This window comes from Fukomys damarensis, unplaced genomic scaffold, assembly GCF_012274545.1.
Source record: "Fukomys damarensis isolate Sample0158 unplaced genomic scaffold, DMR_v1.0_HiC HiC_scaffold_7, whole genome shotgun sequence".
NCBI lineage: Eukaryota > Metazoa > Chordata > Mammalia > Rodentia > Bathyergidae > Fukomys > Fukomys damarensis.
This window is the reverse complement of record NW_022900919.1, coordinates 24,417,793-24,443,659: the sequence shown is the minus strand read 5'-3', so window position 1 is coordinate 24,443,659 and position 25,867 is coordinate 24,417,793. Positions and strand designations below refer to the sequence as shown.

At 55.1% G+C, this 25,867-nt stretch overlaps 1 protein-coding gene across 2 annotated transcripts in view; it reads right to left on the bottom strand.

Annotated features, from left to right (window-relative positions):
- The window catches only part of Rasgrf1 (Ras protein specific guanine nucleotide releasing factor 1), a 102,597-nt gene that overhangs the window by 23,680 nt on the left and 53,050 nt on the right, over positions 1-25,867 (bottom strand). For both annotated transcript variants that reach the window (XM_010631795.1, XM_010631796.3), the window contains exons 7-21: positions 25,406-25,599; positions 25,058-25,167; positions 22,179-22,297; positions 20,535-20,695; positions 17,358-17,421; positions 15,192-15,328; positions 14,561-14,643; positions 12,037-12,285; positions 10,802-11,172; positions 8,519-8,644; positions 7,055-7,402; positions 6,384-6,490; positions 5,974-6,086; positions 4,670-4,730; positions 670-773 (exon numbers count right to left, since the gene is read on the bottom strand). In XM_010631795.1, coding sequence (XP_010630097.1) covers positions 670-773; positions 4,670-4,730; positions 5,974-6,086; positions 6,384-6,490; positions 7,055-7,402; positions 8,519-8,644; positions 10,802-11,172; positions 12,037-12,285; positions 14,561-14,643; positions 15,192-15,328; positions 17,358-17,421; positions 20,535-20,695; positions 22,179-22,297; positions 25,058-25,167; positions 25,406-25,599 — 2,347 coding nt within the window. The remainder of the gene's footprint in view (positions 1-669; positions 774-4,669; positions 4,731-5,973; positions 6,087-6,383; positions 6,491-7,054; positions 7,403-8,518; positions 8,645-10,801; positions 11,173-12,036; positions 12,286-14,560; positions 14,644-15,191; positions 15,329-17,357; positions 17,422-20,534; positions 20,696-22,178; positions 22,298-25,057; positions 25,168-25,405; positions 25,600-25,867) is intronic.

The following is a 25,867-nucleotide window of genomic DNA, read 5'->3' as shown; positions in this document are numbered from 1 at the left end:
CAATGGCTAGCTTGGAGTGTCTTTTTTGCCCACGCTGAGGCACTGACCTCCCAGCCCCACGCTGCATCACAAAATTATGCCCCTATCATACTTTCTTTAGCCTTTGCCATCCCCCTTTCTAGGTAGATCAGATGACTGACTGGCTTCCAAAAGTGCACTTCTTCAAGTAGCATTGACAAATACATCATGTTTGCACAGGGATGAAGAGGGGCACAAAGTTACCTAAAAAGCGGATTGCTATGAACACAGTGGGGCGGGCAGTGGTTGACTCCGGCCACAGAGGGAAGCACTAGGCTTTGGGGCTCCCTCAACATCCAGAGCTGTCCCCCATGTCAAAGTAAGCTCCTATGGGCCACAAGAGCACACACATGCTCCCATGCACGCACCCATATACACACATGTGCACACATACGTGGACACAGACTCTCTAGACATTCAGAATAGCAGCTGTAAGTTAGAGACACTTCTGGGGGAGAGAGAGAGAGGGAGGGAGAGAGGCAGGGAGAGAGGGACTACATGTGCACACTCATGCAGCTCACAGGTGAGGAGAGAGCTGGGGTGGGTGGAGGATCCAGCAAGACAGAGTCCTGCAGCTCTGGAGCAAAACACCATCTGGGGATGGGCCGTGGATGTGCTGAGGAGTGGGGCCTGGCGTCTGCATCCACTTACTCGTAAGGAATCTTCTTGAAGACAAGGTGGTCCAGCAGGGTCAGCTGCTCTGCGATCTCCAGGGCCGAGTGGTTCTCAAAGGGCTCGGGCTTCATGCCTTCCGCCTGGGGGCAAGTTCTCGAGTTAGGTCACAGGGTGCCCTTGGCTTTTGGACCCCTCTGGCTGGGGGTCCCTGGAGGTTAGGGTGTGATGAGGTAGATGGAGGCAGGCGCTTGTGCTTCAGGACCACCCTGGTCCTCATTCACCTTGCCCAGGAGCTACCACCACCCTCAGATAAGATGCGGAGGCTTCAGAGGCTAAGGACTGGCCCAGATCCTCGGCCCTGCAGGCTGACAGGTCCTGGAGCTCAGGGCCTGGCTCAGCTGTGATGGGCTGCTTCTTCTGGTTCTGCCTGGGCCCCAAACCAGCTCAGAGTAGGTGTAGGCTCCAAGGTGTGATGGGCTCCCGGGTCAGTGTGCCCATCTGCACAGAAGACAGCAACTGGCCCGAGTCTTCAGACACCACATCGATGGCTCCTGACGCTGGGAAGTCACCGTGGATGTTATCTTTTTTTTTGGTACCAGGGATTGAACTTGGGACCTTGCACTCATGAGACAGGCGGAGGAACCATTGAGCTAAATCCCCCGCACTGTGGACACTGTCTTTAAGGGCGCCCACCAACTTGGTCCCTTGACCAGGAATCCCTCAGGATCCATTAGCTTGGGGGACAGTGGTGCCCATGGCACGGTCCTGGGGAGAAGGACACAGGCCTTCAGGGCAGGATCTAGGAGGGCTGTTGAGAGCTGGAGAAAGAGGGAGAGGGTAACTGAGCTGTGTTCATTGAGGGATGAGGCAGGAACAAGGTGTGATACATTCTTAGGACCAATTGGCCATTCAAGAGTAGAGGGGCCAGCCCATATGGCAGCTGGCTCAGACAGGGGACTTTCCCCACTCAGGACTTCTGCTTTCTGTGCTCATAGCCCTGCCCAGAGGTCCTAGCAGGGTGGCCAGTGCCCAAGCAGCCATCTGCACCAATCATGGGGAAATGGGTCCACTCATGCCCAGGGACCTGGCTTTTCGCTGGCTATGTCCTCCCCCAACCTCTTCTGCAGTGTCAGGCTCACTGTGGGACACCAGAGAGACACAGCCTCGAAGGGACCATCCCAACTTCAGGAAACTCAGGTGCTGGACACCTGGTCCTGAGAGAGGTGTGAAGAGGTGTGAAGAGGTGCGGGCCATCTGAGTCATGAGGGCAGTGAGCAGAGGCCCAGATCCAGGGCTTGGGTACAGGGGACACGGTGCTCTTGGCTACAGTTTTAGGATGGCAGAGGACCAGGGGGTGAGGGACTCTGCATGGCTGCAGGCAGGGCATGGACCCCAGGGCTCCAGGAGGGTTAGGCTCTGCAGCAGGATGACACCCAGCCGCATCCACTCCAGAGGTCCTAGGCTGAGATGGGGTGGCCCAATGATCAGGGCTGAGGGTACGTCCAGGGGCCAGGCAGGGCACAGAGGGTGGGCGGCCTCTACTCCTTGCTGTGACTAAGGAGCGGAGGTCAGAGCTGACAGTTTCTACCACCTCACACACAAATCCCCTCTTCTATGGTGAGGCAAGAAGCTGGCTGACCGCATTTGGTTCTGAAGAGCCTCAGGTTGTCAGCAGAGGGACAGAGGCCCCTCCAGCTCTCGAGGGCAAACACTCCAGGTGGACCTTTTTGGGAAATGGGCACTGTTTCCGCTCCCTTGGGGGAGGTTCTGGTGGAGAGTTTCCTTGCTCATTGTCCAGAGGGCCAGGCTGGAAGAAGCGATATCCAGGCACCACGAACTTCCTGCTTCAGGGGCTATGTGGGCTGCAGAGGGCACTGGCCCTGTGATGCTGCTCAGGGGCTGGGGCATGAGCAGGGCAAGGGTGTTAAGGGGTAAGGGACAGGGTGTGGCTATGACCAGACTGTGCGTGTGGCCAGGACACAAGCACAGTAGGGGAAGGGGTGGGCACCGCCAGGAATGTGGATAGGGTGTGGTGTGGTCAGGGCGCAGGTCCGGGCCTAGCAGGCTGCTGCTGCTTCATGGGAGGTCACATCTGTACCCTAGTCAGGAATGAGGACAGGAGGGAAGCAGAGGACCAGGACTCTGACTCCTAAGTCCGTATCACCGGCCACTTCCATCAGAGTAGAGGTCATTGCTCAGCCTTGGGCTGAGCCCACCGGGCACCATCTCCCCCTTTGGGAGGTACAGTAGGTCTGTCTTAAGCATTTCTGGCCACCATGATGCAGTGGGCAGGAGCTTGGGGTGGCCTGAGATAGCACTCTGGGGTGAGTCTCATGGGCTGTGAGGGAAGTGGGTCCCTCTGAGCACAACCACCATCACTACACAATCCCCAGGGGGTGCAGCTCCTCAGGGCCTATCCTTTCTGGGCAGGTGGTAAACAGGCAGAGAGCCAGTTCACCTACAGCTACCATGTATTCAGTCTCTTGCACAGCAGTTCCTCTGAACCTGCATCCAAGAAGCAGCCCCATGTCAACTACGAACCTGCTCTGATACTGATCCCATTCATCTCAAAGGCCCGGGACTTTCATCCCAAACCCTAAGAGCCTCCTGTGAGGTCACACAGTAGACCATGTCACCTGGTTCCCAAGACACAGACGTTTTTATGAGACAAACAAGGTTCAAGCTGACCTAAAGGAAACATCCCCCAAACTCTTAGAGGAATCACTCAATACTGCTCCCATGCTGACCTTTCACCCTGGCAGTGTGATTTCTTCCTTAGAAACTTGCCTACTGTCCCTCTGACAGTGTACCCCAATCTGAAGCTCTCTTACTTTTAAATTTTTTGGTTTTCTGAGACAAAGTCTCACTACATAGCTCTGGCTGGCCTTGAACTCACTCTGTAGTCCAGGCTGACCCTGAACTTGCCAGTGATCCTTCTGCCTCGTGCCTGGGTGCTGGGATGACAGATGTGTACCACATCTGGCTCCAATCTAAAACTCTGTCTTCATTTACTCTTCTCTAGGTAAAGTCTTTTGCTGTCTGAGTCACAGGACCTCCTGACACCATTCCAGCTGGCAGTGAGCAATACCCAACTCTGTGGCTTGAGGCAATGTGAGGTGGGCAGTGAACCAGGCCTGAGTGTGAACAACAGGCGGCCACTGCCACGTTCCACGCACAGCTTCATGCACGGAAGTGTCCCGGGCCTCAGTGGCCTCATCTGTAAGGTGGGGGCAATGATGCATTCTTGCAGGATGTTTGTGATGAGTATCTGGAGCCTTGAGGAATCTGACGTGGTGCCAGAATGCAGGGACACCTGTCAACTCCCTGTCCTCTTCTGGGATAGTATGACAGAAAGAGCTGAGGGGGCGCAGGCAACAGGGGAAGCTGAATGAAGAAAAGGGACGCACTTGTGAGCTAAGTTTTGTCTCCCAGTAAAGACATGCAGAAGTTCTGTCCCTGGTGTCTACCAAGGTGACCTTATTTGGAATAGTCTTTGCTGATATAAAGGTGGCCCTAACCCAGGGTGGCTAGTATATTTAGAAGAAGAGGAAATGTGGCTGAGCAGGGCGATCCATGCCTGCAATCCCAGCACTCCTCGAGGCTGAGGCAGGAAGTTTGCCAGGGAGGTACCTCAGTGTGAAGGCCCTGGGTTCAATCCCCAGTACTGAAAAATAGGGGGAGGGAGGGATACGAACAAAAACAGACACACAGAAGCAAGACACAGGGAGAAAAGGGCCACGTGACCATAAAAACAGGGACTGGAGTGACACAGCCACAAGCTAAGGTGTGCCTGGGCCACCAGCGGCTGGCAGAGGCAGGGGGCATCCTTCCCTGGCACCTCCAGAGGGTTAGGGTTAGGGTCAGGCCCTGCCCACACCTTGATTTCAGACTTCCAGCCTCCAGAACCGAGAGGACACATTTCTGTCCTTTAAGCCACCCAGTTTGTAGCACTGTGTCACAGCAGCCACAGGAAACGAATTCAGGAGGTCGCTGTATTCAGTCAGGGCTCACGGGTGGGGAGGGCAGCCCTGCTCACCATCTGTGTGATCTCCTCCAGCGTGATCTGGTTGTCGCCTGGGTCCTCCTGGGTCAGAGTCCTGAGGGCAGAAGGCAGGAGAATCCCCAGATGGCCTTGAGGGCAGAGCCTCCCTGCCCAGCCAGGTGATGCCCTGCTGTCTCCCCAGACCTCTGCCCTCCTTCACACTGTTGCCCCTCAGATTTGTCAGCTGTTTCCTGATGGTCTTGTCTTTTCTGACTGAGTGGTGGGGTCCCTCGTGGGCTCCCCAGCCCCTGGGCTTCCTGCAGGCTTCTGCACATGTGCTTGGTCCTCGGAGACCTGGGCAGATCTGTGGCTGTGGCTGGCAGGCAGCAGGGACTACTGCACACTTGGTGTAGAAGAGGACGCCCTGTGAGGCCTGGGGGACCGGAGCAAGTGGGGCAGCAGCACAGCTGGGGCCTGAAGTGGGTGGGCCGAGCTGAGGGGAAGGCGAGGAGTGAGGCGGCCAGGTGAGAAGAGCGGGTGCTGAGTGATGGTGGGGGAGCGAGGCCGGTGCCTCTCCCAGTGTGACAGCAGCAGATTCGTGCCTGTGAGTGCTGGTGATGGCCAGGGGCCGGGCTGTGCTGCGGAGACGAGTCACCCTGGGTTTCATGTGGGGCAGTGCCCTGGCACTGCAGGGTGCTCCGAGCATGGTCTCACCCCACTGCACCCCGACGGCAAACCGGGGCAAACTTCTAGCAGGTGGGCGGAGCAGCCTGAAAGACACCCCACCGCCTCAGCCCTGCCTCATTAGTCTCAGGAGCAGGTAGCCCAGAAACAGTGTACAGAGGTGGAAAGGAGACTCAGAGAGACGGCCCCAGCACGGAGCGAGTCACAGACCTGGCCGGCTCAGACACGCAGCTGCCAGGACAGGCAGGTGGGGGGCACACAGTTTAACTGAGCTGACCCAGAGCCCTACCAACAGCTTTGCCAGTACTGTGCCCTGAACTCCCTAGGTAGGGAGGTGCTGCCTGCTAGGTCCAGCAGGGGAATAGCCACATGCTGCTTGTGTGACCAAGGACCTAGATTTTAATTTTATCCACTTTTAATGAACAAAGACTGAAACAGCCAGCCGTATACTGAGACACAGGCATCAGCAGCCCTGGGAATGGGGAGTTCAGGGCTTCTGGAGATGGGAGGGAGGGCCACACAAAGGACCGCCCACCCAGACTTGGGCTCCCCTCCGCCCTGAGCCACGCCCCCAGAGGACGTTAGGTCTGGGATGGGTCCTCCCCACCCCCCATTGGCCTGGCCATCCTCAGCTCAGGCAGGGGTCAACAGGCCGAGCCCCATGCAGCCCTGACCTGATGATGTTGGCCGCAGCCTTCCGCTCCTGCGTCAGGAGCTCAGGGTCGTGCATGACCTCTTCCAAGAAACTGATCACCTTGCACTTGAGCTCACCGTTGGTCTCAAAGTCCTGTGGAAAGAAGACAGTCTGGGTGGCCCTAGCTGCAGCTATGAGCTGTCCTCAATGTTCGGGGCTAGGCTCAAGGAGGGGTTCTATTTTGATCTCTGCCATGGCAGGCTGCCTGCTTTCTCACCCGGCATGGACACCCTGGGGCACAAGTGGGGCTGTGAGACTCTGGGACACAGGGTGTTGGGCAAGGCCCAGAATACCTAGAATAACCCTGTCTCCTTGAGTGACCCTGACCCTCTCCCCTGCGGCTGAGGAGGTGCTTCTGGGTGTGCTGGGGGGATCTGGGCTCCCACCCACCTGAGCATGCTTGGAGACCCAGTGGCGGAGCACGTTCAGCACGCGGTTGGTGGCTGCTCTGCGGATCACAAACTCCTTGTCCCCGTTCCTCTGGTCAGGGGGGAAGCCTGGCGTGGGGACAGGAACAGAGGACATGTGAGGAAAAGGCACAGGTCTCACTGGCATGGGTTGCTGCTTGCACTGCGGGGCGAGGGCCATGGGTGGGAAGGATGCAATAAGACAGAGGGCTTGGCCTCCTGCGGGACACAGGCCATAGGCCAGTTTCTGCCAGACCTCTCTGTCATTCTGGGGCTGCAGGATGATGGATGCAATGACAGGACCACAGGGGATGCCCCGAGACCAGAGTGCTGGGTGGGGGCAGGGCAAGGACAACGGCTTCGTGGGCAGTGGCCCTGCTGTGTACAATCTATCCCAGGAGCAGAAGGGGCTCTGGTCAGGGTTAGCCTGGTAGGGCCTTCAAGGAGGGAGTCTGGGACGGGCCAGATGGAGGGGAGGGCATGCTGGGTGGCTGGAGACTGAGCACCCTCCTGGGCATGCCAGGCAACTGGGCCAGGGTTTCATCCTTTTGCTGGTGGGTGGGGAGGGTCAGGGAAGGCTGGCTCCAGGTGTGGGGTCCAGGCCTGGGTGGGCAGAGCTCAGAAAGTTCAGAGATGGGGGCTGCGTGTCAGTACCTCCAGGAGCCGAAGGGGGCAAAAGTCCAAATAATGATGTGGGAAGCTCGGTGTCCCGTGAGCAAGAGTGATCGGCTGAAGTGGGGAGCTCCGCAGGGGTCCTAGCAGGTCCCCGCCCGCCAGAGGCCCACCGAGGGGCCACCTCGGAAGGACCAGGGAGCAGAGATGCCCGCACACCTGCGCTGGCCAAGGACATCCGCCGGTACTTCTCTTTGTTCGCAGTGCCCTCATTGGCCCCCGCGGTTGCTATGGCAAAGGCGGAGGTGGCTGACAGGGCGCTGCGATTATTGTCCAGTTCACGACAGGAGGTCATCACGACTCCGTTGTTGTAGGAGAAGAGTGGAAACTCTGTGGATGGGAGGGACCTACCATCAGCTGTTCCTGGTCCCATTTCCAAAGGCTGGAGGGGAACCAGGCAGCCTGACTCCAGGCACCAGACTGGCCAGGTGGCTGCGAGGGAGCTGCGGCCTCAGAGAAGGGTCATAAATCACATCCCCAGGGCTGGCTTGGGAGGGGGTGGGCCAGCCACCCTCCTGCCTCAGAAGAAAGCCTCCAACTCTCCCTCTGTTCCTTTGCGGCTCCAGCCCCATCATCCTCAGGCCTGAGCTCTCCTGACTGTGCAGCACATGGGAACGGGCATGAGCCATCTGATGTCTGACATCCACAATGCATCAGGGTGCAATGGAGGGAGCACTGCACCGGGAGTCCACTCCTGGGTCTGAAATTCTTCTCCACCCCTCATGAGCTGTGTGACCTTGGGTAGGTGTCCCAGCCTGTCTGAGTCACAGTAACCTTTGGATAATGCTTATTCCAAATATGGGTGTAAAGATTAAAAGAGACAACATGGATGAAAGTACTTTGTATTGGGTGAAAAGCTGTGTAAATGCCCTGGCATATCATGGCTAATAAGATTTTAGTATTAAGTAGTAGAAACAGACTCCAAAAACCTTTAGCTTCATCATGTGAGTCTCTGGAAAGACACTCAGGCTATAGCAACCAGCAGGTCCTGAGCTGTGAGAACAAATGGTCTACAGGATTTCTTCTGAGAGCCAGCCCCCCGGGAGGGGCTGTGTGTGTGGACACTGGCACGCTGTGATGTGCCTGGGCTGTGACTCACTGCTCTTCAGAAGCCTGGGATTTGGCTGCCCTTGCACATGGAGCCCAGAGCCCGATGCCCAGGGTCCCAGCAGACCCTGGCATCTAACTCAGTGTCTCTGAGAGGGAGCCCTGACTGCCTGTAAATGCAGCCTTGCATTAAAGGACCTCAGAGTGACTCTGCTGCAGGGAGGACTGGGGTCTCCCCAGCCGACAGCCCCCACTGAGCCAGAGCTAGGGAACTTTAGGATAGTCTTGGCCTCAGTGGCCTCTCTTGGATCAGAGGTGAGGCCATGCCCTCCCCTTGGCCTGACCCACAGCCCCTCCTCATGGGACCTTTGTCTGCACTGTCACACTGGTGAGCTGTACCTGAGGAATTTTTGCTTTTGACTGATTTTGGTGTGGTTGGGGATTTGGTTGGTGATGTCTCAATATCGCCCTCATCGCTCTGGTTTTGATCAACATCTGACTCTTCTCTTACGGAGACTTCGGAGGCTGGGGGAAAAACAAAACAAAACAAAACAACTTTTACATTTCTTAGTTATTCATGGATTCAAAAATTCAAATCTATAATTTATGGAAGCAAAGTCGAGGATATTCTGGATGGAGAAAGCTTCTCAGCTTTACTGGCCACAGACCTCTTAGACCCTCTCATGTGCTAACGGGCACTCTGAGTCTCCAAGGTGGGCTTTGCTCTAGGGACCCCAACTTTCATGGGCACAGCTGGGATATTGCTGAATGCAGTTTCTGGTTCAGCCACTGTACCCTCCTGGGGACTGAGAGCTGCAGGGGACACCACACCTTGATAAGCTGTTCCCTTTGTCTTACAGCCTTATGGATCACCATCTGCATACAGTTCCCTTTGTGCTTGTGCTATGCCCCTGGGTTGGGCAGTAAATGCTAGTCTTCCTAATACTGAAAGACTTGGGGTCTGCACCCTCTGGAAAGGCAGATGACCCATGTTGAAAATCCCCTTCTGGCTGGGCATGGTGGTGCATTGGCGCATGCCTGTTATCCCAGCACTTGGGAGGCTGAGGCAGGAGGATCACTGTGAGTTCAAGACCAGCCTGGGGCTACATAGTGAGTTTCAGGTCAGTCTCAACTACATAGTGAGATGCTGTCTCAAAAAAACAAAAACAAAAACAAAAACAAAAACAAAAAACCCACCACAAAAAACAAAAAACAAAAAAACAAACAAAACTGAAAGTCCCCTTCTGGCATGGGCTGGGGATTTAGCTCAGTGGTACCACCGCTTGCTTTGCAAGTGCAAGGTCCTGAGTTCGATTCTCGGTACCAAAAAATAAAAAAGAAAGTCTCCTTTGGCACAGTGAGTCAAGCATTCTACCTGCTCTGAGCCTCAGTTTCCCAACTAGAAAGTGAATGCATTTATACTTGACCTCTTTAAAAACCTAACCAAGGGCACAGGTTCTCTTTAAGAATGTCCACATTCAGGCACACAATTAGGAAGAAGCCTGGTCTCAGGGACCCCTTAGAATGGTCTGGTGTCCTAACACAGCAGCCGAACTCAGGGCAGCTCCTGCTGCATGGAATTCCATGCCCTTTGCTGCTCTCCAGGGCCAGTTTACTGTACCCATGGGATGGCATCTGGGGCTCTCTGGTGGATGCCAGCTTTCACCTGTGCGAGTCCTGTAGTCAGCTATGTATGGAATGTGACATGGTGACACAGTCTCTACCCTCGCCCACTGTGTCGTCGCTGCAGTAGCCTGCCTGGCCCTCCCTCTTCTAACTCAGAGAGAAACCCTGGCCCACCTCAAAGTCATTTTGAAAGGTCTCCTCTCAAGGCAGGGTGCTGGACATATGTGCGCCCATGCTAACCAAGGCCATGCTAGTGGTTCCCAGGCTATGACCCAGCTGATCTAGGACAGAACCATACCTGAGACTTCCAGTGTGGGCAGCAGGAGATTGAGAGCAGGTCTGTCCCCACATCTGTTTCAGCAGCCTCTGCACCATCTCCTGCCTGCATCATCTCCAGCCTGTCCCACCACCTTCCACCTGCACCCACATCCTCTCTAGTCTGTCTCCATCCAGCATTCTAGGCTGAGGTTTGAGCCGTTTCCTGAACACAATACTTTTCTTTAATCTTTAGTTATTCACACTCCATTTTTGTCTGGGATGTTCTCTCTTCCGCCTGGTGAAACTGTGGAGCCTTCTCTGACTCCCAGCTCCCAGGCACCATCACCGCCCATGCTCCGTGCCCTTGGGTATCTAACAGAACATGTATCAGTTTGTGTGCCCAAGTCTCACAAACTGGATCTGGTCTGGCCCCTCAGTCAGATGGAGAGTGTAGGAGGGCAAAACCTGCCTGGTAACCTTTTGTCTCCTGGGTCCTGATGGGCCTGGCTCGGGGCAGGTCTCCTGCAGATGCACCGAATGCAGGGACTTGGAATGATATAGTTGTCAGGGAGACGGAGGCCCACACTGCTAAAGAGGGGTGCTGATACTATGTAGTCGTGGTGACCCCCTGGAGACTCTGCCCTGGTGGCTGGGGTACCCACAGATGGCTCCCTCCCCACCTTGCCCACGCTAGCACTGGCATGACCTGCAGGACCCCCACACCCCTCCCTCCTGCTGGGAGCCCAAGGTGCATTGCCCGTTGCCTTGGCGACTCTGTGTGCCAGCACAGCCACTCACTCTGCTTGCTGAGGGCTGAGAGCTCTTCAGCTCTCTCTGGGGTGGTGTCACCCTCGTCTGGGATCTTGCTGGCAAAGCTGCCGGTCACGTAGAGCTTGCTAGTGTCCAGCGTGGCCTTGCCGAAGGGCGACATGGCTGAGTACACGCTGGTGTAGCCGTTAGAGCTACAGCTGAGGGCGGCCAGGTCCAGGGCCTTGCCACCAGTGATGATGGGGATGTTCAGGGACAGCTTCCGCCGGCGGCTCGGTGAGGACGAGCTGATGGACAGGGGCGGCGGGGAGGAGAACTTGCGGGTGGCTCGAGGAGACTTGGGGGGTTCGCCGTACAGGAGCTTGTTGTTCTGGCCACTAGCAAACAGGAGCTCCAGGGACCTGGGGGAGCCAAGGTGAAATGGGTGAGTGATAGTGGGGCTCAGGGGGCACATTGAGAGTGGCGGCTCCCCCATTCTCATGATTCCTGAGTCTGGGGCCGGTCCTCCGAGCAGGGAGCCTACGATGAAGGGCTCAGGGCCATGTGTTTACAAATGCAGTGTCCAGCTTGTGGTGGCCTGGGAAGGGGACCCTCTTTGGGCTCCCTACTCTGTTGCCCTTTGGCTTGGGGTGCTGACCTCACAACAGGCTTCTCTGTCCCATCCTTACAAGGGTCCCCGGGTGCCTTAGGATGAGGAAGCTGAGGCTCAGGGACCTGAAGGGACCCATCTGATGATTCTGAGTCCAGCACTCCCTGAATGATGCTTGAGAGACCTCACTGGTAGCTCTGCGTTGGGGTAGGTGGAAAGCTGGGCCCAGGGCCCTGAGTTCAAATCCCCACTTAGCCTAAGACCTTGAGGTCCTGGGCTGAGTCTCTTGGTCTTTCAGGGCCCCGGTGGGTCAGTAGCCTTGCTGAGTGGCAGTGGTCAGACAGGAAGCCAAGGCCATGTGGCCTGCCTTCTGCATGCTCTACCCTTAGTTGTGCCAAAAAGAGCTTGCTCTTTCCTCCTAAGGCAGGGCGGGGCAAACTGTTCTCCCTTCCTTCGCCAGCAGCACAGGGCCCTGGTTGTCCCAGAGGGGTTGAAAGTATGAGGAGGAGGAGCCATGCGTGCCAGGACCGCCAGGGGCAGGGGAGGGAGGGGAGCGCAGAGCTGCCTGGGAAGGACTGGAACCCAAACAGGCCCTGCCTGGTCCGCTGCAGCTGAGCGCTGTCCCCACTCACAGGCAGCCTCTCTGGCCTGGAGGCCAGGGCTCCAGAGTGCCCACCTGGCGGGGATGGCACTGATGGGCCTTCTGTAGATGGCGATGAGCTTGTCCAGGACCACGATGGCGGAGGTGAAGACGCGGTAGGAGTGCAGGAAAGTGTTGAGGAAGTCGATGCTCAGGAAGCGCAGGTCGGTGAGCCGCTCCAGCAGCCTCTCCACACTGGCGTACCGGATCTGCAGCACTTTGCAGGAGTTCATGGTCTTGCTGAAGCGAATGTCAACATCATCACAGTACAGGGAGGCGTCGGACCTAAGGAGGAGGAGGACAAAGAGGGACGAGGCTCTGAGGTGCCAGGCCCCAGCGTCTCTCTCCCACCCCACAGGGAGTTCCCACGGCCCTGGCATGAGTCCCTGTCCCCAGTGGAATCTACAGCCAAGGACAATTCTTCCATCATGACAAAGTAAGCTCAGGGTGGCACTGAGGAAGGTCTGAAACCCCTTTCCGTGCAGCAGGAAAGTATCCAGCCATTAAAAGGCATGGTCCATGTACAACATGGAAGACAGAGGCCAGAGAGACCACAGAGGCTACAGTCCTGCTAACGACGGAGGCCGGTGAGACCACAGAGTTCTGTAGACAAATGTCCAGGGTAGCAGATCTAGAATGGGAAGACGGGGCCTTGCCAAAGGAAAGACAGAAGGAGGACTTGGGACTAACTGCTAATATTGTGGAGTCTCTTTTTGGGGTGAAGGAAATATTCTGGAATTAGGCAGTGGTGATATGTCTGCTGAGAATGGCTCCTACCTCTGAGAAGATGAACACTGGGTCCTCACATGTAGGGGTGTAGGGCAGAAGGACAAAGCCCTCGGTGAGGGTTTAACATCATTCATGACGGAGGAGCCCTCATGGCCTTATCCCCTCCACCCTAAGACCCCACTTCTTAGTACTACAGCACTGGTAACGCCTGAATTTCGGAGAGGCCCTATCTATACCATGGTAGAGGTGTGAAAGTAGATGAAGAAATAATGGCCCCAACCCTCCCAAATTAGATTAAAATCATCAATCTGAATATCCAAGTAGCTCCATGGCTTCCAAGGAGGAGAAACAGAGACCCACACCAAGATACAACACGGTCAAACTTCTGCAAGAAGGCAAGGAGAGAGTGTTGAGAGCAGGGAGTAACGAGGGTGGCACAGGTAGTTGGCAGCACGATTAGGAGCTGACTTCTCATCAGAATCCATGGAGGCAGTGGGACAACAGATTCAAAGTGCTGAAAGGAAGAGGTGCTCAAGAGAGAATCTTATATCCAGACAAATAGTCTTTTTAAAATAAAGGAAAATAATGTATGTCATGGGGGAGCATCTTTTGACATGCAGAGTTTTTATCTTTGGTGTGGTGTCTGCTCACATGTATGGCTCAGTTTTAACTGCCTTGTTTTCTTATTGTTGAATTTGAAGAGTTCTTTGTATATTTTGGAACGTCCTTTTTCCAATCGATAGTGGCAATGGCTGTACAACACAGCAAATACACTCAAATTGAATGAATTGTACTCTTTAAACTGCTGATTAAAAAAAGTAACAGGGGCATAAAGAAGATATAAGGGAAATTTAATATTAATGAATCGATAATCAGCCTTTACCAAGTGCCTTCAATGAGAGAAGAGGTGGGGACTTCTTTTTAGGATGAGAACTGTACAGAAGGGCCTACAAAGGGCCCTTGAAGATACCACAATTGAAAAAGAGGCCATTCCAAAGGAACAAAAGAGATGGTTCCTTCTAAGTCAGCTTGGCTGCAAGACAGAGAAGCTAAGAACACATGTGACTTACACACCCATCAAGATTCAGGAAAATGCACCTTGCATCTGTGGAATCATGAGACACCCTCGAAAAGGGCAAAAGATCACCTGGTCATGACAAAAAAGGATGCTGAAATGGAGGGTGAATGAATGCAGGGAAACCCAGAAAATCAAACATGACCTGTAAACATATTTAAGAAAACTGCCTTGAATTCAGAGAAGGAAAAGGACTAAAATGAGAGAAAGTGGAAGCGCCATGGAAGGGACCGAGAAGACCCAGCCATTTTCCTACAGATCTCAGGAGCTGCTGCGGGAAGCAGGGACACAGCAGGAGGAGGGGCCCAGGACTTGACTTTTTAGTGTTTTTGAAATGTTCTATGTATTCATTTTGTAATGAGGAGGAGAAAAATAGTTATTTAAAAAAGTATGCCGGGGATTTGGCTCCGTGGTTCTGCCGCCTGCCTTGTAAGTGCAAGGACCCAAGTTCAATCCCCGGCACCAAATAAAACAAAAAACAGACAAAAAACCTATGCACAAAGTTCAATTTCTAATATGTTTTAAACAGCCTAATACAAAAATAACACATAAGTACAAAACAAAGCACAACAAAAACTAAGCCAAAGAATTAAAATAGAAAGGAAAACCCCAGAAAGAAAAGAAACATCCCCAAATCCCAAATGCTGTGACCCAGCATCACCAGTCCTAGGGCCGGCCCACCCCATGCCTGCCCGTCCCATGTGGTGACATCTCTGGAAAGCCACCAGTCCCCTGTGCCAGGTCAAGGGCACTTACTTGATCATCTGTGGCACCGTGACCTTGGAGTTTTCCTCAAAGGCATTCATCATGAGCCCATTGCACCGGATGTTGTCCACGCACTGGGAAGAGAGGGGCCAGGGTCAAGGCCTTGGACTCTACCCTGGGATCAAGGGTGACTGAGAGGCTCACATGCCCAGCCCAACCAACACAGGGTCCTGTCTTCAAGGTCATTGTCTGGAGGACAGGGTGGACACAGAGAGAGGTCAAGGCCCAGCTGTATGTCCTTGGGAGACTTACCCAGATCCCTGAGCTTCACTTTCTCTGCTGTTAAGACTCCTCCCTCTTGAGGGCAGAAGAGGACCCACCTGATACTGGCTCCTCTGCTGCCTGCCCTGACATCTGGCGAGGACAAGACCAGCCCTGCAGTGCTCTGGGCTATTTCTCCACCCTCTGCCCTCTGCCTAGCCAGTGCCAACGCTCTGAGGCTGGTCTCCAACTGCAAATCTGCACACACAGTGTTCCTGAGGGTTAGGGGTGCAGGTAATGAGGGAGCTCAGCACTGGCAGTGGCTGTGGGCCTGGGGACATTTTGGTCTTTTGAAGAATAGTGTAGCTGCTCCCTTCTGCCAGTCCCTGCCCTAGGTGGGGTACAATGGCACACTGCTCACCTGGCTGATGTCACTCGTCCACGCTGCTTTCTCCTGCCTGGATGAGGCCACCAGGATGACTGTGAAGGGTGGGGAATCCTTGGGCTCCACCCCAATCTTAAAATCCAAGTGGTCTATGTCTTGTCCAGATCCTTTGGCTTTTGGTTGCAAGACATAAAGTTGGCCGAGTGAGTGTGGACAGTTTTGGAAATGGCAAACATTTCTCTGGTCCCTGTCATACCCACGGCAGGGCCTATGCGTCACTGAACACTAGGCCACTGGCTGCTGCTCTCTCAAAGTATTTTTTTCCTATGGGGGGGAATCTCCTTTTCAAACATTGAAACAGAGACCTGGAGTGCAGAAGCCACTTATAAGAACACAGGGACAAACCTGGATTCAGAGCCAGAGGCTCAGATCTGCCCTCTGTGCTTCATGCCCAAGTGAGGACCGAGCCTAGTAGGGTGGCCATTAAACCAGGCCAGACCTGGATGCAGGCCTTGGCACTGGATTGTGCTCCTACACAAGTGTACTGGACAGCAAAGAGCTGATGTCTGAAATTGTTATGACTGTCTGGGCATTTAGTCCAGGTTAGAGTTCTCTGACATAGAATAAATTCTAGGTATTTTATTATTGCTCTTAACCTGCTAAGTCCCTTGAACACTTGAAAGCTCTTTATGGGAAAGACTAAGGTCACAGTTTCAGGACTCTTCTAAGTATCTCCATTCACTGGCCAGGGCAGAGCACTGCAGAAGCTCCAGGGTGCTCTGTACTCACTGCCTAGTAACTTGGGACTGATGCCCTTTCCCCTCTGTTCCCCAGGAGTGGACTCTGAGGCCCTGTCCCTTCCATCTCTGATACTCAGGAAGTTTAGAATTCCCTGCTGGGCATAGGGAAGTGGGTTCTGTGGGTGACTTGGCGTGATGATGCTTTGCCAAGAAGTAGGGTGTCGCTGGGTGGGTTTTGGTGGGATTTCATGGCCAGGTCCCCATTTCCCTGGGTCCAGGAAGGAAAAGAGCTTTGGGATCTGACAGCACCACTTGGGTCTGGGCTTTCCCAAGGCCCAGCTGTGGCCAAGACTAGAGAAGGTGGTTTTGGTGAGAGGGATCCAGCTAAGTCACTGTGCACACCTGTCCTTCTCTAGGGAGTCCTGGGCTTGGCCTCAGGGTTGCTGAGCTACAGCTGTGCTGGGCCCTGGGTGATGAAGAGGTGTGGGCCTAGCCCTCTCAAGGAGCCCAATCTGGGGCTGGCCTGTTGGGTTGCCCAGTGGGTGTTTCTGAGCCTTGGCAGAGGCCACAATGAAGGGAAATGAGGGCCAACTCAGGCCCAGAGTAGTGACCCTACCTCCTTACCCAAACAATGACAATCCCGATTCTGGTGCCTGAGGGGAAATCCCAAGAACACACAGATCGTGGCTGCACCAGCCCCAGGGCTCTGCCTATAGACCTCATCTGTCCTGTCCTGATTTGCTCTCTCTTCTCTCAGGGTTTGGTCTTCTCTCCTGGCCACACCACTCCCACTGGGTGGGGACTGCTTCTTTCTCAGGACCCGTAAACCTGTACCCACCCCCATCAGTGGCATTCATTTCCCAGCTGCAGTTTGAATTTGTTCCCATTTCTGCAATGGAAGCTTACTGTCCAAGGCAACAAAGTTGAGAGCTGGGACCTTTAAGAGGGGACGTGTGCATTATTCTGGAAGTGGACTCATTACTGTGGGAGGGAAAGGGGTCCCTATAACAATGAGCTCCGTCCCCTTTTCTCTCCTCCCTTCCTCTCCTGCCAGGTGATGTCTTTTGCTGATCTGTGACATAGTGAGGAGGCTCTTACCAAAGGAGACCCTGCATCTTGCATTCCTAGAACCACGAGCCAAACAGACTTCCACTACTTATATCTCACCAGCCTATGCTGCTGTTACACAGCAACAGGCCAAGACACCCTATCCCATCCTTCCCACTTGGGCAGAGCTGTAATCCCATGTGAGAGTACACTCCAGTGTTTGTGTGAGGGGTGTGCTCTGTGAACATGAAGCCTCCAACCCAATGGCATTGACCCACCCTCGCAGGTAGGAAGTAGCCAAGGAGGTGGACCAAGGCTGCCCCCTGCTGGCTGTGTAGCATCTGCTTTTCTCCCACTCAAGGCCAAAGTGGGGCCAACCTTTCTGGGGAGTGCGCAGGATGTCCAGCACACTGACCTTCCTCTTCTGTGTTTTCCGGGTCCTCTAGCAATGTGCAGTCAATGAGGGATATGACTCCATTCTGAAAGAGAGCAGGAGACACACCCTGGACCAGGGCCAACGTCTTTTAGGAGTTCCAGATGTGAGGGCTGGGAGGGGCTTACCAGTGTCTAAGCACACTTGGTGTATGTGTGTGGGTGTGTCACACACCAAGTGAGTATTCCACCTTGCAAGGCAAGAATCTGTCATCACATCAAGCCCAACAAAGAAGGTAGAACAAGACTGCCTCGATAGGGGCCAAAGTTGGGACCAGGCAGGGGCTGAGGTTTCTGTGCCATTTGACCTTCTTCCATCCCCACAGCATCTCTGAACATCACTTCAGAGCCCTAGGTCTCCAGGAGCTGGAAATCTCCCATTCTAGGCCAAACCCCTTATGTTACCAACAGGAAAACAGAGGCCAATTTTAGGGACCGGTCATGACATTGTTATTCTCATTTTACAGTTGAAGAAATGAATTCATAGAGGGTATGTGTCCCGCCCAGGTTATCTGGCCAATTACTGGTGGGGTCTGGAGGGCCTTGGGCTTGGTTTCTCTGGAGTGTGCTACTCATTTCCACCATCAGGGAATCTAGAAAAGGGCCTCCTGTCCCGAGAGTGTGAGAATGAGGTGTGAGATCATCTGAGACTGTGCTGAGGAAGAGGACAGCCGGTGGTGCTTTGAGCCACACCTGCGGGTTCCTGGACTCGCCTCCTTTCCAAGGAAAAGCCTAAGTTCCCTCCTCTTGGGTTGGGCTGGGCTCAGGGACCGATGGAAGTGGAAGTGATGGTGTGGGAATCTGGAGGTGCAGCCTGCTGCCTGCTCTCTTGTGAGCCCTTGAATCACCTGTTCTGGTGAAAGCCAACTGCCATGCTGTGGGGAGAGGTGTCCACATGAGAAACGGAGGCTTCAGCTAAGGGTCGTGCATCGCCATCTCGGAAAAGGCCTCTGGCTCCAGTCAAGCCTTCAGAGCACTGTGGCCCCAGCAGGTGATTTGATCTAAACTTCTGAGCTAAGACCATTGGGTAAGTAACCCCTGACCCATAGAAACGGTAAAACATCAAGTCCTGGTCCTGAGCTCCTGTAGTCTGAGGATGATGTGTTACATCGTAACTGACCATAACAAGCCTGGCCATGGGGCTCATCTGCCATGGGAAGACTCACAGGGCAGTCCACCCCTTGGGAAGCAGAGGGGACAGGAGAGCACATTCAGATGGGCTCCAGAGGCTGGGCTCTACCTCCTGCATGGCTCTTTGGTGGCTTGGGCAGCTTCCAGGACTTGCTGACCTAACCTGGCCCCTGCTGTCCTTGGCTTGATAGTCTTGGGAGCCTCATCATCTCTGACCTTCTCTTCTTTGAGGTCCCAACCAGCAATTCTCACAGTAGTATTAAGTGTGGCAGATTTGCATCCTTCTCCCTTCCATATGGACAGAATGGTGACTTCAGTTTTGGCTCCCAGCTGTAGGAGGATGTGTAACAAGTGCTTAAGAACATAGATTCTGGAGCCTGACCACCGGGGTTCAAACCCTAGCTCTGCAACAGACTGGCTCCTGTTTTACTTCACGAAATGGGAAGTGGGACAGTGCCGCTCCGTGGGCCACTGTAGGAATTAAATGCACACATCATACCTGGGATAGTGCTCGGCTCTTATACAAAGGCTAGTACTGCCATAAACTCTCAGTATCATACAAGTAAGAGGTGGCATCATCTATTGTGCACCCACTGTGTCCCATGTGTGGGACTCCCCCACTTCCAGCATTCCTGGGAAGGAGGCATTTCACATCCCTTAGCAACAAGGAAACTGAGGCTTGGGTGGTCACACAATTTGTCTGGGGTTCTTTTGCAACATAACTGCACAGGAGGTTGAGTAAGACACTGATTCTGTGTGCTTTACCAGTAGTCTGATCTTTTAGAACTCAAAAAAGGGGGAAAACCCCCCAAATATAATCAAATAAAATGAATAACATAAAAGTGTGCTTTCAGACCCTCTGAGCAGGAAGCTATCTAAAGTCTCTCGCAGAACCTGCCCTGCTGACCCTGAAGGCTGGCCGGGGGGCCCACCTGGGCCTGGACAGAGATCTTCAGAGCTCACAAAGATTTCCTTGTTACGTGATTTGTTGGAACTGGAGTCCTCGATATTTGTAAATTAATTTCCCCCGGTGCAGCCAACCAACTAATTTGTTGACATGTTATCATAAGCAGGCTGACCCCTGAAGCGGCTGCTTGATCTAACAGTGCAGCAGGAGGTCACAGCCAGGCATCCTGGACCGGGAGAGTAGTTTCCCTGATGCTCTGACTCTGGCCCTTTCCAGCCATAGAGTGCTCAGGTGTGAGTTCAGCCTGCTTCTGAGGAGAGCCAGGCGCTGGTTGTGGGGAGCTCGAATAAGAACTTCCCAGCTGCAGTGGGTCTGTCACCCTCACTCGACAGATGGAGGGTAGAGGGACAGAGCTGGGCCAGATCCTGAATTCAGAGCAACATGACGGGCTCTGGGCTGTGCTGAGAGCAGGGGATTCTGCCTGGGCTGCACCCAGAAGTCATGGCCTTCATGGAGGAGAAGAGAAGAATGGTCAGGGGACTGGAGGCTGTGCCTCTGGGTGGAAGGCTGGGCAAGGCCCTGGGGCCACAAGGATATAGGGGTTCTGGGTGCTTCCTCCTCTCATCCCCTAAGATGGGCCAGGCCAGTGCCAAGGTCCTGAGGTCCTGAGGCAGCTGTGGGCCAGCTTCACAGTGTGGTTACCTGGCCCGGGGCAGCTCCTGGACATGTAAACACACACACACACACGGGCATGTACATATCTACACACATGTACACAAGAAACATACCGACATGCACACACACATGCACACCTAGATATCTGTACACACACAGCTGTTATGGGCCTGTCCACACCCCCCTTCCTGTCCAGCAGTCCAGCTGCAGCAGAGTCCTCGGGGCTCTGAGATTTGCCTTCCTCTTTCCCATGATTCCTTCAGTGGGCACTCGGGGCACCTGCTCATTCCCACTCCAGGGAAACCGGAACGTGTGCGTGCGCGTGTGTGCCTGTGAGCTCACACAAGTCTCTGACACCCTGCCTGCCATCTGCCCTGTGGTCAGGGCCATCGTGAGCCTCACGACCGGTGACTGCTGTGACGCACCCTTCTCCCCTTGTGCCCCTACCTTGGTCAGGTGCAGCTTCCCGCCGGAGCCGCGGGTGCAGATGATGAGGTGCTTGGAGAACAGGAAGCACTGCCGCTCACCCTCTTTCTTCAGGGACAGTGAGCCCAGGCGCCCCCTGGTGATCTTGCCCTTTTCCGACATGGGCACCTGGATGAGGGAACCTGCAATGGTGAAGAGACCCTGAGCCCTGCTTCCGGGGTGGCAGATGGCCTCTGATGGGCTTGGATGGGAAGGCAGCACTGGGGGCCCAGGGACAAGGCCAGATCCCAATACAAATGCCCGGGGACCCCCTTCCAGTCCTCCTCTGCTAATAGTGGGTGTGCAGGGGCCTAAGGGCGCTACCCGGCGGCAAGAGTGAAGGCAGCGAGGTCTGAGCGGTGGAGCTGAACAGGTGGCGGTGGGTGTGGGAGTGGACAAGGAGCCCTGAGGACCAGTAAGGGCTGGTGCACACCAGGTCCACACACACAGGGAGACACCACTAGTCAGTCATGCCCTGCACTGCAGAGTCCAGGCCACGCCTGGGGTCCTCGCCTGCTCCAGTCCCCACCTGAGACAAGCTCTGGGGCCTTCCTCACTATCCTCAGAACCCTGGAGCCCCTGTCTTCTGCCTGGCTTGGACGTGGCTCGGCCCCCCTGCACCTCTCCCCACCACCAGGAAAGCCCGTAACTCCACGGTGCAAGCCCCTGCCTGCTCTCTCCTGGGGAAGCCCTCTGGGACTCCAGCCCTGCTCTGGCCACACTTGGCCTGCTGCCTCCGGGACGTACCCTTGAATGGTTCTTCGTGGCTGTCCCCAGCACAGGCTGTACAGGGTGAGGGGTTCCACTCTTTGGGTGACCCTAGGCCCTGGTTCAGATAGGGCAGGTGTGGGAAAGGGGTCACTGGGAGCACCTGTCCTGCCTGCAAGCCTGCCTGGCCTGCTACGGGGAACAAAGGCCGTTCCTGGATGGCAACGGATAAGTGCCCTGTTTGAGAGGACACTGCCCACTTGGGTTCCTGCAGAGAGGACCGAGATGCCATGTGGTTCACTTCTAGCATGGAAGGCACCTTGTGCAGGGAGCTGGGGGACAGGAGCTGGCTCTGGGCCAGTGCGTCACAGGTTGGCTGAGGAGGGCAGTGGGCCACACATGACAGAATAAAACTACAAGGGCACTAGATCTTTCCCAAGGACAGTGTGCAGCTCTTGCCAGTTTTTCACAGACATGACAGCTATGTGGACAGGACTTTGAGGTCCATTTAGCGGTGGCCACCACCCTGAGGGCCGCCTGGAAGGTGAACAAATGACCTTCAGATGCATAGAGGTGAGTGTCGGACCTTGAGCCATAAGAAAGCTCTGCAAGGCGACATCAGGGCCAACCCCGGTACCCCCTCCTCAGGGATCCCCCAAATGCCTGTGACTCATAGGGTCAGCCACTGCCTATACTCATCCCCTGCCTGTGCTCTGTATTTACAATAGAAAAGCCAAGGTCATCTGGGCAGAATTACGTTTACATCTGGAGAGAAGGAAACTGAAAACCAGTGATATCTGCTTCTATAGGCCCAGACACCAGTATCCACACACAGCTGGCACGGCCCAGCACACTCAGTCACGCGGCCAAACTGGCAGGTGGTGTCCCTGAGGATGGCGGCATGCAGGCAGGGCACACCTTGTCTCACAAAGGTCTGGCTGGTGTCCAGGAGGATCTCACAGCCCTCGATGATCATGCGCTCAATGGCCAGGTTCTTCCGAATGTTCTCAGTCTCACTGACTTCGTCGTGCATTATTCTGCAGGGACAGGAAACAACACAGCCATACGCAGGCTGCCCCACTGTCCCACTTCCTGCTGAGGAGGGAAGGCAGCCTCTCCAGAGTCAAAGGCCAGCACTGAGATTCACCAGTAGGCCTGTGGTCAGGCTGGGAAGGGCGTGGGTTTGGAGGGGGCGGCCCTCTCTGTCTGACCACCCTGGTGCGAGTGCTGCTGCCTGACAGCCCAGGAGCTTTTTACTTCAGAAAAAAAGAAACAAAAGTTAGCATACAGGCTTGGTCATCTCCGTAACACTGCTTGGACCCTGGAATGACTTACAGTTTTGGAGCACCTAGAATCCATCAGATTGAGGGAAAGACTGGCCTCAGCCCATGACTTCTGTGGATCCCTGCCTTCTGGGAAGCACGGAGTGGAACACCTTTGTGTTTGGGTTCTGACTCCTGCAACACCCCAACTTTCCAGGAGATGGCGACATTTAACTACCTCTTAGAAACAGCCCTGGCGGGAAAAGGTGGCTTTTAGCTGCCATTTTTGCCTTGGTGGTTTTTAAGAATTCTTAGGACAGTAGTGAGTCATTCTGAGTGCAGGGTTAGGAGAAGAGGCTCTGGAAAAATACTCCACCTCCTCCAAGAAGAGCACAAACTGATTTACCTGCCGATGCTTGAAAGTTTACAGTCAGACCACCAAGAGGGCTGGCTAATATTCACCGCTTGCACATTCTCCAGCTGAAGCCTCACAGCACAGAAAGGTGACCTTGCTGGAGTGGGATCTGTGCTGAGCCCAATCAGCCTGACCTTGAGCAAATGGCATCCCACCTCCTGGGATGTAGGACGTGGGAGTGGAAGTTGGAGCAGCCCAGGTGCCAGCCCCGTGCCCAACACATGGTCGATGCTGTGTGACTATGGTTAATTCATCATCAGCACTGGTGGAAAAAATTTTATTTTATTTTTTCTGCTTTAGGGCTTGCATTTCAGGCTTAAACGCATTAGACTGTTTATTACGCAGACTGGAATGTCTAGCCAGTGCCTCTTCTTCAGAAGCTGCAGTTTCCCCTTCTTCCCCACCAATGCTCCTCTGAGAAGCCCAGGACATCTAGGCACAGGCCTAGATTGGAAATTGGCTCCTGGCTGGAGGCAGCCATGGGGATGAGAACCACTTCGCTTGCTGAGGGTGGGGTTTTCCTGAGGAGGCTGCACTACAAAGCACCAAAACGAGTCTCCTGTGTGAAGTGCAAATCGTAGCTGGGCGGAATAAGTGCTGCCCAGGCTGGGAACTAAGTTGGGGACCCATCTGTGCGCACAACCGGAGTGATGACATCGGTTATCAGCGTGAGGGTCCGGGCACCAGAGGGAGAGAGGGGTGGTCTGTCTAAGGCCTTTCTCTGCTCACTGCCCCAAGGGAGGAAGAGGAAGATGAAGGGGCCGTTTTCACAGCGACATCAAAACCCTCCTCTAGGCCCCTAGGTCTAGTACAGGTGGGTGAGTGGGAGGGAGAGCAAGCTGCCCGTGCAGACCCTGGGGGAGGGGTCAGGGCCTGGTCAAGTGCCTCTGCAGGTCTGGGGTCCCTGGGGAAGACTGAGCACGGCCTGGCCCTAGGCTCGACAGGACCTCAGCTTCTTTCTTTCTCTTCCTCTTCCTCTCTCTCTTTCTTTCTTTCTTTCTTTGTGTCGGTGATCAAACTCAGGCCCTTGCACTTGATAGGTAGGTGGTGGAATCACTGAGCCAAATCCCCAGCCCTCTCAGCTTCTTTCTTCCCATGAGTGACTTCGCTCCTCACACTCACGCCTGGATGACAGCTGATCCATTTGGGGTCTGTCACTCAGCTGGTTGGTGGAAGGATTGGGCAGCCTGTGCTCTGCCTGGACAGCGCTGGTCGTCCCTCTGCCCGGAGTAGGGGGTGGTGGTGGTTGTAGCCTGTCTGGCAGCCCCTGCTGGACCTAGGAAGCTGTTCAGGGTACTGCTGGGCCTGTACCTTTTGCAGACTGGCCTCTTTGGCAGCTCTGGCAGCATCTCTGACTGTAAGTCCCTTCTGGCCCATCAGCCCCTACATAGTGGAGGCCCCAGGACAACCTGCCTAGGTGGAGAAGCCTGCAGGGTGCTTCAGGGGACTCAGCTTCTCCTGCTTTTCTGTCCAAACTCACTCCCCTGGTGATATATCTGTTATGGGGTCTAGGAATGGCTCCATCTCTCGATCTTGGATGTCACGAATCTCAAGCTCAATGCTCTCCAGGGAGTCCCGACCCCTCCAAACCTGCCTGTCCTGCAGCTTCCTCCACCTAGGTCAATAGCAGCTGCATTCTCTGGCCACCACTCAGAAGCCCTGGTATCACCCACGTCTAACCAAAAAAGCCCCTATTCTCTCTCTTCAAGTTGCAACCAGAATCTGGATGTCTTCAACCTCCCTGGGCCTGCTCTGTCCCCACAGAGGAAGTCTGGACTTGGGCTATGAGGGCCAGGTAAGGTCATGGCTGGAAGGCAGGGACTTCTGAAAGGGGTCAAGTCAGGCGCATTTGCCCATTACTATGTGCTGTGGATGGGAGCCTTGGGCCAGGGGTGCTGCCTGGGCTCCAGACTCCAGAGAGCAGAAGAAGCACAGCTTGCGTGCTTCCTGGAGAAGCACAGCGTGTGTGCCTGGGACCTCTTCAGACCCGCTCAGTGCCAGAACCCCGCAGGACTCCCCAGGGTACTCTGCCTCAAGGGGGGCAGGCTGTGCCCTAAAATTTCACCTGTGGCCCTCCACGTATCCCATGCCAGGGGGACCTCACCTGGATAGGTCCTCACCTGGACAGCTCCTCCAGTTTAGACTTGGCGTAGTCCAGGCTGTTGCGCTCCACGTGCTCGTGGGGAGTGTGGGCCAGGAGCTCGTGCAGTGTCAGGATGTACCTGGGGATCTGCAGAGGGACAGCAGTGTGGAAAGACAGAGGGCAGGGAGCGGAGGGGAGTGAGACGGAGGGAAGTGAGGCACAGATGCAGACAGCTCCCGGGGCTGTGGCTGGGGCTGTGGCTGGGGCTGTGGGTCAGGGCTGGGACCCTGCCCTGCGGGTCCCCAGCAGACAGGGCTGGCCATGGGTGGCACCCCCCCCAGCATGCAGCTGTGTCCTCATGCCCCTCGCCCCCGAGGCGTCGCACCTGGAACATGGGGTAGGTGAGGAAGGTCTCCAGCGTCCGCTCCTCACAGTCGGGCTTGGCTTCGTAGTGCTTCAGCAGCTTGTCAAAGTCGCGGTTCTGCTTGCAGTGGGCCAAGATCTGCAGGCTGTACTGGTGGTTCCGCACGAACTCCTGGTAGATGTTGAGCATGGGCAGCAGGATGTCGAACAGGTCCGCTGCAAGGGGCAGGGGTCAGTGTGGCCTGGCTCCCAGAGGCCTGCGGCAGCTGCACCCAGGAAGAGGCCAGGCCCAAGTCCAGAGACCCTTCCAGCTGCTGGGACCGGGCAGCCCCCAGAGTCATGGAGACACACGACCCCGGGGCAGGAGGCAGGAGGTGCCTGCTGTGGGGTGTGGCCTGCACTCCTTCCAGCAGCCCGGCCTTGGCCCAGGGCATTTCTCCAGAGCTGCCCGCTTCTTCCTCTACCTGCCCCTGCTCTGGCTCCC